The 14,664-nt window shown below is 46.2% G+C and overlaps 1 protein-coding gene across 7 annotated transcripts in view; it reads left to right on the forward strand.

Moving 5' to 3' along the window:
• The window catches only part of FAM120B (family with sequence similarity 120B), a 77,266-nt gene that overhangs the window by 40,099 nt on the left and 22,503 nt on the right, over window positions 1-14,664 (forward strand). For all 7 annotated transcript variants that reach the window (XM_043888146.1, XM_043888150.1, XM_043888151.1 and 4 more), the window contains exons 5-6: window positions 2,538-2,710; window positions 7,010-7,102. In XM_043888146.1, the coding sequence (XP_043744081.1) occupies window positions 2,538-2,710; window positions 7,010-7,102 (266 nt within the window). The remainder of the gene's footprint in view (window positions 1-2,537; window positions 2,711-7,009; window positions 7,103-14,664) is intronic.

The following is a 14,664-nucleotide window of genomic DNA, read 5'->3' on the forward strand; positions in this document are numbered from 1 at the left end:
GTCTGCTGAATCACCCTGCCTCACTTCCCTGCCTACTGCCCAAGGTCATGCCAGGGGGAGAAGGAAACCTGGATCCCTGAGTAAGCAGCTGCGAATTAACACAGTTGGATTCTTGCTGCTCTGCTTGGGTCGATTCTTGTCTTGCTTCCATGATTGAAAGTGGGCTTGATGAACTGGGAAGAGGAGGTGAAGGAAAGTGTTTAACTGTAAAAATAAGTTTTTTTCAAGGGCCATATCTTAAAACACATAGTGGGAGGGGAGAAAACAGAGTTCTCCTAAAAATTAGTTGAAGTAAATTCTTCCTGTGAGTTCTTAGTATCTGAAGAAGGCAAGCATGTTTGACTGTAGGAGACAGTGTTCTGCACACAGACACTTGAAGAGAGGACAGTTTAGGGTTTATTTTAGTGGCCTTTCTTATTGTTTCACAAAAGAAATACTTCTCCAAAATATTTATATTCCATTTTTATATGCTTCAAATTCTCTCAAGTCACTATTGTGTTCTGTCACTCAAGCCTATAATTTACCAAATAAGAAACATTGTGAAACATGTTTCTTATAAGTGGAATTGTACAAGGATAGAAGTTGAGGGAGTATTTCCTTATTCGCTCAGTTGGTAAGTGATATACTTAAACCTAAATATTAGTATTTTAGTATTTCAAACCTAAAGGTACTTAACACAAAAACAATTTAAGATGAATTGACACATTTTACAGCAAGAAGTACTTTTAAAGAATACCCAAAATCATTTTCCAGAAGTGTTTATATGTAATTTTCATTTTATAGGATTGTTCCAGAAATAATGTAGAAAGGGAATATTTGGCCTTTCATTATTATATCATGAGTTAATTTTAGAGGCCACTCGATATAAGGTTTTAATAAACTCTGAAGTTCACTCAGTTGTTGGAGAGGCTGCTTCTGAGGCTTGTGACACGGGCTGCTGGCACTGCTGAGCTCTGCACACGGGGCCTATGCTTCTAGAAGCAGCTGGAGCCCCACCCACTGGCAGAGGGCGGGCACGCGTCTGCCATCACTAGGACCTTGGAAGTGGGGTCTTGAACTTGTGTTACAGGTGATTCAGATGAATGGCTCTGTTCACACTTATGTTAATAACGATAGAAAATGATAGGATTTTTATATATAAATCATCTCTATGTCCATGAGGGAAAATGCCGGGTAGTTTTTAGACTCATTTGGAAGCTGGATCATCCAGGTGCCTATCTCATGGTTTTCCATCACCCTGATAACGTGTATGTTAAGAGCAGTGGACTCCTGCTGCTTGATCCTTGCCTTCTGCAGGCCTTCGGAAGGGTGTACCTTGAAATTTAGCTTCCTTTCCCCCGACCTGCCCCTTTACAGGGTCCCTGCATCTGTGCGTCATCCTCAGCTGCCTCCCTTACTAACATGCTGCGTTTTGTGCTGCAAGTCTCGGACCACACAGCAGGCAAGCGTCTGACATAGCTTTTTATCTCCAAAACTGGAGATTCTTCTTTAGGCAACATGTAGTTGATTTTTTCTGTCTTCGCAGAGCCTCTTTTTGGTCATTTTAAGCATATCCTTATTTTATAAACCTAGGAAAGCTGATTGCACACATCTAACTGGTAGTTTGTCCATCTGGAATGATTTTTAAAGCATTCAAGAATCTGAGAGTAAGCTTAGTATTTCTTCACTGTATAAAGACGTGACTCACCAGCACCTTGCAGATCCTCTTAGACGATTGTTTTATAAAATGAAACAAGTTGTCATTCACAGAAATTACCTCCTTCCCTGTTTCTCTGGGCAGCACTCTGGAGCTTGCTCATTTCTGAGAAGCTCTGAGACTTTCCTGTCCGTGAATTCACACAGAAGCCTTTGCCAAGTGACATAATTTGACTTTTGAAGCTGTTATGTTTCAGGAACAATGCATTTGGGACCTATAGACGAAATCTCAGCTGCCCACGGGACTCTGGGTCAAGTGTGGGGGCCACCCTTGATCCTTTCTGGCAGAGTCATGCAATTTTCTCATACTGTGAAATGTTTTCATTTTGCTGTTTTTGACTATTTCAAAATGTGAAAATCATTCATTCATAATTTCTGCATATAAAACCCAGGAAAATGTATCTTACACAATTTTGGCAGCTGTTTCTTTTGCACAGTGTACTCTGAAAACCATTAGTCCAGGAAAATAAGAGAGCCAACTACCTGAGTAGACCAGTGGTGTTTTCGCCAAGCACCCCATCACAGCTGTGTCTCACTCCCTCGGACAGCACAGCTGAGCACAGCAGGAGAAAACCCTCCCTTTCCTGCACAGTATAGCAGTTTAAAGAAAGAGGAATGTTTTCAATGAAATACATATATGCTGACCTTTTAGGATTTCTGCTTGTTTAAACCAGGAAGTTCTGTTAATGTTTACTTTCCAGTTGCTTTAAGTGTAAAAGCCCAAGGAAGTCAGCAAGGAAAGAGGTCAGTGCCCCTTATTTCTTTACTTTGTTTCTGAGAAGCGTGTTATAACTTGTTAGTACAAAGAATAATGGTAAATGGACTTTTTTTTTTTAAACTAGGGGGAACGCCTAATTTGAGACAACTGTGGCTGAGCCAAGAGCCAGGAATCCAGGCCCAGCGCTTGGACACACTCCTGGCCTGCTTTGACCTTTCATCCTCGCGAGAAGAACTGCAGGCAGTTGAGAGCCCCTTTCAAGCACTGTGCTGCCTCCTGGTCTACCTGTTTGTGCAGGTAACCTCACTCCTGGCTGTTGCTGCTGCAGTCACCCCTTGCTCCTGGCCCTCACCTTTTGGGGGATGTGGTGGTCTGGGGTGAGGTGTGAGGGTTGGTCCCCTGCCCCATCTCTGCCCAGTGTCTGTTTCATAAAAAGTGAGGGTTCTGTGTGGCTGTACATTTGAGGAGCCCTGTCGGCTGCCAGCGTAGAAGTGGGCTCTACACCTACCTGTGATAGAAGCTTGAGGTGTCTGACAGGTCCAGGCCCTGGTGCACTTTCTCACGATAGCCCAGCTTTGTAGAGCGTGGACTGTCCTGTGTCCCTGTTTGGATGGTGGCTACCACAAACATGGTGTAGTTAAGCCACCCTTAGTGAGTTTTAATTTTACTGTCTCCTCACTGGTTTCACATGCACCAGGACGAACTTTTGTTTTGAGTAGAACTTTTCCTTTATTTGCACCAGACTCAGCAAAGTATAAATCAGTATGGTAGCAGGATTAATTAATGTTTAAATGAAAAATACATTTCTTTTGCTACTTTTACTAAATGTGCATGCATGTATTATCAGTTAATGCTTTCTTTCCCTTGTTTATGAATCTGCAGGCGGCTAAGATGGACATATTGGGAGTTGGGAGCTGGTCGATGACCAGCAGCTGAGTTTTCTCCTCTAGGAGAATAAGCGGTTTTCTTCTCAGGACTGTGTGTGAATATAGGGATATGGATAGATCCTTGAAGAGCCTTGTGTTAGCACTCTTAGGACTACATCTTGCATTTCTTTTTCCAGCGGGAGAGAGAGGTCCTTGAGCCCATTCGTCGTCACTTGACACAGCTCTGCTTTCGTGCAAGTGACCGTTGGCTATGAAAGTCCACTTCCAGCAGGAAAATATCCCAAATCACAGAATAGTCACTTTACATCTCACGTATTTATATAAACCTGAGGCTAGACAAGTATCAGAAGGAAAATGTCCACTTTTACCTTCTTACTACTAGTAAATACCTTTAAAATGAAATCTTTTTAGTATAAGTCAGCATGAGATAGACTCATTGTTGGTTGACTTTAAAGGATACATTCAAATTGGAACTTTTAAAATAGAAAACAAGTCAATGCATCAGTGTTATCCCTTAGATTAAAAGGTACTGTACTGTGTTGTTATTCATAAGGATAACTATTCTCTCTTTAGATTAATAAGCTAAAATAGTATACTTTTGTATAGTTAAGCTTAAATTAGGTGCCACACAGGATTAATGTATACTGTTTAGTGTACAAAGCATACAAAGAAACAAAACCCTCATTTGTTAACTTTTGAGTCTTAACTTGGTTAACTCATTTTTCACTTGGAGTCCAACCTCCAAGTTAACATTTTTTATTAGAGGCTTATTTGAGAAACTTTTCTGGAAGGGTAATTTTGCATCATAGAAAGTTTGCATATTTTTTATAATTATGGTAGAGCAAATACTTTATCACAATAATCTCCACTATGTGAAGTTTTTAAAAATTGGTATTACTAAGAATCTTGTCTCCTCTGTTATCAGTTCAGTTCAGTTCAGTTGTTCAGTCGTGTCCAACTCTTTGCGACCCCATGGACTGCAGCACATCAGGCCTCCCTGTCCATCACCAACTTCTGGAGTTTACCCAAACTCATGTCCATTGAGTTGGTGATGCCATCCAACAATCTCACCCTCTGTCACCCCCTTCTCCTCTTGCCTTCAATCATTCCCAGCATCAGGGTCTTTCCAAATGAGTCAGCTCTTCACATCAGGTGGCCAAAGTTTTGGAGTTTCAGATTCAACATCAGTCCTTCCAATGAACACTCAGGACTGATCTCCTTTAGGATGGACTGGTTGGATCTCCCTGCTGTCCAGCGGACTCTCAGGAGTCTTCTCCAACACCACAGTTCCAAAGCATCAGTCCTTCGACACTCAACTTTCTCTATAGTCCAATTCTCACATCCATACATGACTACTGGAAAAACCATAGCTTTGACTAGATGGACCTTTGTTGGCAAAGTAATGTCTCTGCCTTTTAATATGCTGTCTAGGTTGGTCATAACTTTCCTGCCAAGGAGTCAGTGTATATTTGCTAATTACAAAGGTGGTGGCAGAGTATGAAATCGATAAACTGAAAAAGTATGATGAAATGTTGTTTTTTCTTATTTTATTTTTTGGCTGCATTGTTGGCATGCAGGATCTTAGTTCCCTGACCAGGGATCAAACCCATGTCCCCTGCAGTGGTAGCACAGAGTCTTAACCAGTGGATCACCAGGGAAGTCCAATAGTGATTCTTTTTTGTAGGCTGGTTTTTTAAAATCAGCTTTCTGCAAAAGATGCTAATGGCAAGAAGTAGAACTAACTATATGCCAACAAACCTGTCTAAGAGAGAGGTGAGGGCTTATGAGTTTAAAACAAAATATTCTCTGCTTGGTCTTGCTTTTGTAGGTTGAGATCTTTTTTCTTGGTCATGAGTGCTGCGCATTTGTAGATTTCTTGCTTTTTCTGCAACATAATTATAGCTTCATTTATACAAAGGCAACAACTACTTTGGAATAAAGGTGGAGATGGATGGTGATGGGACCAGTGCAGCATTTGGTGGCTGAGCCCCGACCCTGTGAGGAGGGCGTGGAGGTGCTTCTGGGACCCGGCGTCACCCACCTAGGCTCTGTCTCTCTGTGTCTCTGTCTCTCCTTGCTTCTCACTCACACTTTGGTTGGACTTTCTGATTCCACAAAGGATGGGAGGAGATGCATATTTGGGGAATCCTGGTTTCTTTTAAATGGGGATCCAAAGACACGGTTGGCTTGCAAGGGTGGGTGTTTGTCCCAGCTCTGATCACCCTAGCTCAGGCTAGCTGTGGGTGCTTTCTGTCTGCAAACCCCACAATTGTCGTCTCTGGAAATTTGTGTTAACACTTGACCTGCGTTGCTCCACGGCTCAGATTTGACCATAGCTCAGGCTTCCCACAGGCGTTCTGGAGCGTTCTGCCTTGCTCATGAGCACCAGGTTCTGCTTCCCAGCCTGGCTCTGGTTGACATGAAGATTTATACACCAGGGACTGCGGATGGGGGGAGAAAAGACCCCGCCTACCTTCAGGGATGTCTCTTCTGCCCTGGGTGTGAGTGTGTGTATATGAGAGTGTGTGTCCTCTGCTGCCCCAGGCATGTGTGTGTGTGTGTGTGTGCTCTGCTGTCCCGGGTGTGTGTGTGTGTGTGTGTGAGAGAGAGTGTGTGTGCTTTACTGTCCTGGATGTGTGTGTGTGTGTGTATGGTCATGTGTGTGTTCTCCTGCCCCAGATGTGTGTGTGTGTATACACACATATGTTCAGTGCACTCTGCTGTGCCTGTGTGTGTGCTTTGCTGCCCCGAGCATGTATGTGCTTTGCCTCCCCCATCGTGTGTGTGTGTGTGTGTGTGTGTGTGCTCGGCTGCTTATGTGAGAGTGTGTGTGTGCCTTGCTGCCCCAGGGAGGTGTGTTTGCTTTGCTGCTCTGAGCATGTGTACACGTATGTGTGTGCACCCATGTGCTGTCCAGAGCCTGTGTGTGTGCTTTGCCACCCCGAGTGTGCATGTTTGTGTGCACGTGGGTACATGCTGTACTGTGTGTGTATATGTGTGCACTTTACTGCCTTCAGCATGTGCACATGTGCATGTATCTGTGTGTGTATATATGTGTGTGTGTGTGTACATGCGCTGTCCTGTGTATGTGTGTATTTTGCTGCCATTACCGTGCATGCACATGTGTGTGTGTATTTTGTGTGTGTGTACGTGTGCATGCACTGCCCTCTATTTGCACTTTGTTGCCCTGAGAATGCACACATCGTATGGGTGCACATGCATGTGTGTGTGTTTGTATGTGTGCATGTGTGTGTTTGTTTGCATGTGCATGCACATGTGTGTATGTGTACGTGCACACATGCTGTCCTGTGTGTGTGTGCACTTTGCTGCCCTGAGCATGCATATATGTATGTGTATGTGTGCATGGATATGTGTGTGTGTTTGTACGTGTGCACATGCTGTACTGTGTGCACATTGCTACCCTGAGCGTGCACACATGTATGTGTTTGTGTGTACATGTGCATGCACTGTCCTCTGTGTGAGCTGCCCTGGGTGTATGTGTGTGTGTGTGTGTGTGTGTGTGCATGTGCACACATTGGTGTGTGTGCTTTGCTGCTCTGAGCATGTATACACGTGTGTGTGTGTGTGCATTTGTACATGTGCACATGCAGCCCTGGTATGTGTGTGCACTTTGCTGCCAAGCGTGCGTGCACGTATGTGTATGTGCCTGTGTTCTCCCAGGGCTGATGCTGACTCTCTCTCCATGCAGGTGGACACTCTCTGTCTGGAGGATTTGCATGCCTTCATTGCGCAGGCCCTGTGCCTCCAAGGAAAGCCCACCGTGGAGCTTGCAGACTTGCAGGTACTGACTGTCAACACCCTGGGGACGGCTCGCCTGACCACAGGGGCGGCATACTTGCCAGCATTCTGTAAATTTGGTTGTTGTTTCACAGGAAAGGTTCCATGATTCACTCACTTTGTAACTGGAAAGTTTGCCTTCTGATCCCCTTGACCCATTTGGCCCACCTCCTACCCCTCCCTCTGGCAACCACCACTCTCTTCTTTGTATCTGTGAGTTTGTGTTTTTTTGTTTGTTTTTTGTTTTGTTTTCAAATTCCACGTAGAAGTGAAAGTGTGTCATTTGTCTTTCTCTGACTTATTTCCCGTAGCATCATGCCCTCTATTCATGTAGTCACGAATAACAAGGTTTCATTTTTTTATGGCCGAGTAATATTCTATCGTGTGTGTGTGTGTGCGCATGTGTGCACATGCACACACCTGTGTACATGCACATGCTAATTTCTTTATCCATTGCACTCATTGATGGACACTTAGGTTTTCCTCCTTGTCTTGGCTATTGTAAATAGTGCTGCAGTGAACATGGGAATGCATATCTCCTTGAGGTAGTATTTTCATTTTTTGCAGATAAATCCCAGGAGTGGAATTACTGGATCATATAGTATTTCTGATTTTAATTTTTAAGAGCCTCCATACTGTTTTCCACGGTGACCTCACCAATTTATATTCCCACCTACAGTGCATAAGGCTTCCCTTTTCTCCACATTCTCTCCAACATTTGTTATTTCTTGTCGTTTTGATGATGGTGATTCTAACAGATCTGAGGTAATAGCTCACTGTGGTTTTGATCTGCATTTCTCTGATGATTAGCAGCTTTGAACATCTTTTCATTTGCTTGTTGACCATCTATATGTTTTCTTTGGAACAAGGTCTATTCAGGTCTTCTGCTCTATTTAAATCAGATTGTTCGGTTTTTTGGTTGTTGAGTTGTATGAGTTATTTATGTATTTTGAGTATTTACCCCTTGATAAGGACCAATGTTTTGCAAATAATTTCTCCCATTCAGTGCATTTTCTTCTCATTTTGTTGATGGTTTCCTTTGCTGTGCAGAAGCCTTTTTTTCCTTTTCTCCTTTCCATTTTTATGAGGTATAGTTGATGTACAATATTATGTAAGTTACAAGTATACACCACAGTGATTCACAGTTTTAAAGGTTATACTCCATTTATAGCTTTTATAGTTACTGTAAAATATTGGCTTTATTCCCTGTGTTGTACAATATATCCTTGTAGCCTATTTATTTTTGTACATAGTAGTTCGTATCTTTTTTTTTTTTTTTGTATCTTTTAATCTGCAGGAGCATTTTAGCTTGAGGTATCCTCACTTGTTTCTTTTACAAACAGTCTCCCATAGGTTGTGGTATGTGTCCTGGGTTGGGCGGCTGGGCATCCCAAGACTCCATCCCCTACTCGCTGTGCTTGGGGGAGCCTGTTGCCCAGCCCCAGCCCCTGTGGAATGCCCGCTCCCAGGCCAACTGGGCAGCAAAGCCCACGTGCAGAGCCTCTTCTCAGCTCCAGGGCTGGAGGCAGAGCTCGCTGGCTTCCTGGTCTTGCTGTTCTGAGCTCGGAGCTCCATGTGCTCTTGCCCCTGCCTTTTGCTCAGACTCTTCACACCTGGGGCAGGTCTGAGGTATCTCAGGTTCTCCCAGCGGTGAGGCTTTTGAAACTCAGAGGTCAGAACTTGACGGTTTTACCTTCTCCTGTCCCCATGTGTTTATTGATAGGGACCAAGTCTTAGGTGACTACAGAGAGGGGAGAAGGGTGGGATTATGGTTAGTGGTTCAGGTTTGATCTTACTATGTTTCTTGTAAAGATTTGCCTTTTGCCATCCTTTGAATCCTGGATCCTTTCTGCAACTCTCTACTTGTAAACCTAATGGTAGATCTCATGGTGGTCATGGCCCTAGGTCACCCTTCCTTCTGACAGGGGCATGTGAGGCTGGAAGAGCTGCCTGGGATGAGGTGATGGAGAAGGTGAGTCCTGCTCTGAAGCCCTAGGACGCTGTGTGTTCAGGTGACTGAGTCAGAGGTGGGCTGAGGAGATGGTTAGAAGGGCAGGCTTCACGCTGCAGGACATGCATGGGCTTTGCTGCTCCCGAGTTGTTTCCTCTTTCATGTCGTTTTTCACGAGGAAGACATTCGACTCAGGCCAAGCTGCACGCTCTCTTCTTTCCTGTGTTCCTGGGTTCTTTCTGTAAGCTGGCAGACACTCCAGTAGAAGTTGTTTTTCTTGTTTATTATCCAGGGTCCTCCATTCTGAACCTCTGATGTGGGTCAGGACTAAGTTGGAAGTCATGTGTGTTCAGAAGCTGCCTCCTCAGTGTCCTGCACCATCAGGCTGCAGATAAGACAGTTACGGTTGGGAGGCCTGTCAGTCCTGGTAGACCCAGCTCGCCTGAGACAGCCACTGACTTTGGCTGGGGGGAGATGTTGTTGCTGCATATGGTGAGTTCAGAAAACTTGCAGTTGTTTCCGCTGGGATTGTGGTATTTTAGTGATCTTTCAGGGTGCAGCAGCCAGCCCAGTGTTATGACAGGCAGCCCTTGCCAGTGTGTCTCTTACTTCATTTTACCCTCTCCTCTTGTTCCTTGCAAGTATCCATTTAAATTCTAGAAGTGTATCTCAACACAGTTTGCGTTTACCTGGGTTAAAGGTGAAGCATAAAAGTGACCTTGGATGGGAACGGACCGCGCAGAGGAGAGCTGGTTTTTATTTTGCTCTCTGGGGGCAGGAGCCGCGTAACAGGCGCTTGCCCGCCCAGGCCTCAGCGTTCTCATGGCAGCGCCTGTCCTTCATGGAGGCGCCATGTTCACCACACCCAGCCCTACCTCGGTGCCTTGTGAGGAAGAAGAGATTTCTGGATGCGCTCCTGCTGGGTTCTTTGCTAAGCCAAACCTCAATCTGATTTCTTTTTCCCTCAGAGACAGAATCAGACAGGGTTTCCCCACACAGCCTTCACGTGTCACTTACTTACATCTGAACCCAACAGCTATTTTTAAAGTACCCACTGTGTGGGCACTCCTCCTGCAGTGACCTGGCTGACACGTTTGCCCCGCTGTGTTCTCAGAGGCTTGTGTGTCAGACAGACGTGGGCGAGTTACTCTCCACTCACAGTTACATGGCTATCCTGGGCCCACCACATCATGTCCAGGTCCTCGGCACAGACACGGGCTCTGCTCCGATGGTTCCTGTCTTCCTCCCCTACACACTCATCACGTGTCACGCAGATGAGCCTGTCTCCTGCATGTTCACACACCTGCCTGTTGGCCCACAGCTCTCCCCGTCCTGAGGATGCGTGCTAGGCCATGGCTGTGTGACTGGATCTCAGACACCTGCCACTGGCCCCGCGGCTTCCAGGCCGCCTCCTCCCGCTGTGCACGCTGCTTTCTCACCGTGTCACATCCCGTTTCCTGGCAGGGGGTGGCCCCGGACAGGGATGGGAGGTTTGAAAGTCTAAGTTAGGGAGCTGCTGGGCTCCAGGAGAATACCAGTCTTTGATTCAAGCCAGCAGTATTTTCTAGCCCGTGTGCCCGCTGTTGAAGACAAGAGTGTCTGAGGGTCTGAGTGTGACTCACATAGGTGGGCACATGCCAGACAGTGTCCTTCAGCAAATAAAAGCTTTCTTTGGGGAATGAAAAGTATAAGGAGAAGGAACAGGTACAACATGGGAAACCTCCAGGGGAGGAGCTCGGTGGATGGGTGGCTTCTGCCCTCAGAAGCTGTGGGACCCTGTCCAGTCCAGAGGGCTGGAAGCAGCGGCTGCTCCTTGTGAGCCTGCCTGGTGAAGTTCAGGCCTCCTCGGGCTTGTGTGGGACGGTCGTGCCCAACCACAGCCACAGAGAACTTCGGTGTAGAACCTCCAAAGTCTAGCCGGCCTTTCAGACCAGGAAAACTCAAGAGTTTGCTCTTGTTTGGTTTTCTGGTGAGTGGTCCAATGTCTGCAGTACTCTCCTCTCCCTGCTGGGTTTCCACCTGCTTTTAAGATGCTTTTAAGATGCTCTGGTGAAGCAATGCCTGAAACGGCTGACTTAGGGGCTTCAGCTTCAGTGTATACAAAATGAGCCCCAGTTGTGATAAACACCAGACAGTGGAGTGTTTACTGTTCAGTATTCACCCTGAGGCTTTGCAGCAGTAGAACTGGCTTTTCTGGTTTCTATGTCCATCACCTCAGCAGGAAGTGCTCAGGAATCAGCTCCTCCCTGTCTTCATTCCAAATCATGAAGACATGCTTAACTCCTATTTCCAAAAGGTGGGTCACATCCTCTTACCATTTTATTGGTGAAGCCTTACCTTAGCCACATGGAATTAGCCATGCTTACCAGCGACTCTGACTCAGGATTGAGGGCCAGCCTTATGCCACACTGACTTGTCCCCAAATCCCGGTTCTTCTGGGAAGAAGAGCTGCTGTGTGACTCTCCCAGTTGCTGGAAGAGGCCCTCAAGCCTCATATTTTCATTCTGCTCTTTTGACACCATCAAGTGTTTATTTTTCAAATACAGGCTTAGTTTAACATTTGAAAACCAGTGATTGCCTTCATTAGCACCATGCATGTTGTAGAGAAAGTATTGGTTGAATTCAGTTATTGTTTGTGGTGAACAGTCTCAGCAGACTAGGACTAGAAGAGAGTTTTCTTAATCTAAGAAGGAGTGTCTACAACAGAAATCAGACTTCATAGTAAAATAGTGGAAGTTTTTCCACTATGGTGTGCGTGAGTCAGGGGTGCCTTCTTTCACCAATTTCCCTTACACTGAAAGAATAGAATAAAACTATCATTATTGATAGGTGGTGTGATTGTGTTTATGGGAATCCAAATTTACAGAGCAACAATTAGACTCACTACACAGATTTATCAGGGGATGGTGCAGAGTCAACATGCATAATTCAAGTATATTCTACAAAAACAGAAACAAGTAAAGCTAACCACCACATTTGCTGCGTTTACACTTAACATACAAGGAAAAATGCGAAACATTTAGGAAAAGCAGCAGTTGGACAGAATCCCCTCTGAGAGCCATAAAGCTGTGTTGATAGAATGCACTTCTGTGTGAGAACAGGCTGCCTGTTGAAAGGTGCTACTGTCTCCAGAGTGATTACACGCTAAGAGTGCCCCAGCCAGCACTGCATGCAGCGGGATATAACAGCGCTGAGGGTGAACAGTATAGAAACCCCAGCCCTGCACACAGTGGTGTATAACAGCACAGAAGGTGAACAGTGTAGAAACCCCAGCCCTGCATACAGTGGCGTATAACAGCGCTGAGGGTGAACAACCAGAGAAACCCCAGCCCTGCACACAGTGGTGTATAACAGCACTGAGGGTGAACAACCAGAGAAACCCCAGCCCTGCATACACTGGTGTATAACAGCACAGTGGGTGAACAGTGTAGAAACCCCAGCACTGCATACAGTGGCATATAACAGCATGGAGGGTGAACAGTGTAGAAACCCCAGCCCTGCACACAATGGCGTATAACAGCGTGGAGGGTGAACAACCAGAGAAACCCCAGCACTGCATACAGAGGTGTATAACAGTGCAGAGGGTGAACAGTGTAGAAACCCCAGCACTGCATACAGTGGTGGGTAACAGCGCAGAGGGTGAGCAGTGTAGAAACCCCAGCACTGCATACAGTGGCATATAACAGCGTGGAGGGTGAGCAGTGTAGAAACCCCAGCACTGCATACAGTGGCGTATAACAGCGTGGAGGGTGAACAGTGTAGAAACCCCAGCACTGCATACAGTGGTGGGTAACAGCGCAGAGGGTGAGCAGTGTAGAAACCCCAGCACTGCATGCAGTGCTGGGTAACAGCGCAGAGGGTGAACAGCCAGAGAAACCCCGGTTTCAGCCCAGAGAAGCCCGAGCCTGCGTGTGCTGCAGTTCGTTCGTCACTCGCTGGTGAGCAGGCCTGTCCACACTTGAGTAGGCTGTGGCACCACCTTCAGGCTGTGGGGATACTGGGGGCTTCTGCGGTGCTGATGACACTTGCTTTGTGGCCCAGGTGCTTGTCACCTGGTTTGTTTGAAAATTCAGATGGTCTGCAGAGGATATCTGCTTTGGGAGGTGGTTTACTTCTATTAAAATTTACTTTAAAAGTGACAGAGAAGTGTATAAGAAATGAAGAAATTGACTCTCTTACAGGAAAGCCTACTTCATGGGAGAATTGCCCCCAGCCCTCAGTAAGTACGTAACGTCTGCATCGGTTCAGCGGACCTTGAGCAGCCTTGGTGGGTGCGCTGACCTGGGGCCCATGGTGCCGCCTCAGGGCTGGGCACTGCAGGGCCTGAAGGCAGTGGAGAGAGAGGGGCGCAAGACCACAGCCGTCCCTCAGGGTCAGGCAGGCCTCTGAACACTTGAAATGGCTGGGGCATCTGAGAAACGGTGCAGTTAACCTTACTGCACTTAAATTCAAGCCCCACCTGGGGCCCTACTACTGGCCTGGGCAGTGCCTTTCGAGCTGGACAGTGCCGTGTGTGGGCACTCAGGGCGGGGCCCCTTGGTTGGAAGTAGGTGGTGGGGGCAGAGTGCTGATGACAGCGAGGGCTTGGTAGCCTGGTGCAACCCCAATCCAACGTCGCAACCACGTTTCTTTCAATAGGGAAATGAAACACGACTTAGAAAAGGGATGAAACGTCGGTCCTTTTCCTGGTTTATTTCAGTTTTGTGAGCTATGTGATGTTGAAAATCACTGCTATTTATTTTGCGCAACATAGATCCACCTGATACTGACAGACTGAGTGGAACTTCCTGTATTAACAAAACCCTGTGGACACTTGCTTGTGGTCAGTTCACTGTTTATGGTCAGCACAGGCCACAAATGCCAAAAACACAAGCGACTGAGGCGAAAGATGTCTCTGCAGCTTCCTACCATATGGAGCCCCCACAGTGTCCAAGAACAGGAAGGAGGTTTGACAACAAAATAAAAATTTTGTATGGGTGTGATATTAATTTGTAAGAAGTACCAGCCCATCTTTGCCAACAAAGATCCATCTAGTCAAAGCTGTGGTTTTCCCAGTATTCATGTATGTTTATGAGAGTTGGACTATAAAGAAAGCTGGGCACTGAAGAATTGATGCTTTTGAACTGTGGTGTTGGAGAAGACTCTTGAGAGTCCCTTGGGCTGCAAGGAGATCCAACCAGTCCATCCTAAAGGAGATCAGTCTTGAATATTGATTGGAAGAACTGATGCTGAAGCTGAAACTCCAGTACTTTGGCCACCTGATGCAAAGAACTGACTCATTAGAAAAGACCCTGATGTTGGGAAGGATTGAAGGCAAGAGGAGAAGGGGACGACAGAGGATGAGATTGTTGGATGGCATCACTGTCTCAATGGACGTGAGTTTGAGTAAACTCCGGGAATTGGTGATGGACAGGGAGGCCTGGCGTGCTGCAGTCCATGGGGCTGCAAAGTCGGACGCGACTGAGTGACTGAAATGAACCAGCCCATCAACCCTGTGCAATAATAAGCCATTTTGTTCTTAAATGACAGACATTTATGTGAAATTTTTATAGTAATGCTCATGGTTAGAACTCTGACTCATCAGTGTCCAGAATGACTCTGTCTTGGCCTCTCCG

This window comes from Cervus elaphus, chromosome 26, assembly GCF_910594005.1.
Source record: "Cervus elaphus chromosome 26, mCerEla1.1, whole genome shotgun sequence".
Lineage (NCBI taxonomy): Eukaryota > Metazoa > Chordata > Mammalia > Artiodactyla > Cervidae > Cervus > Cervus elaphus.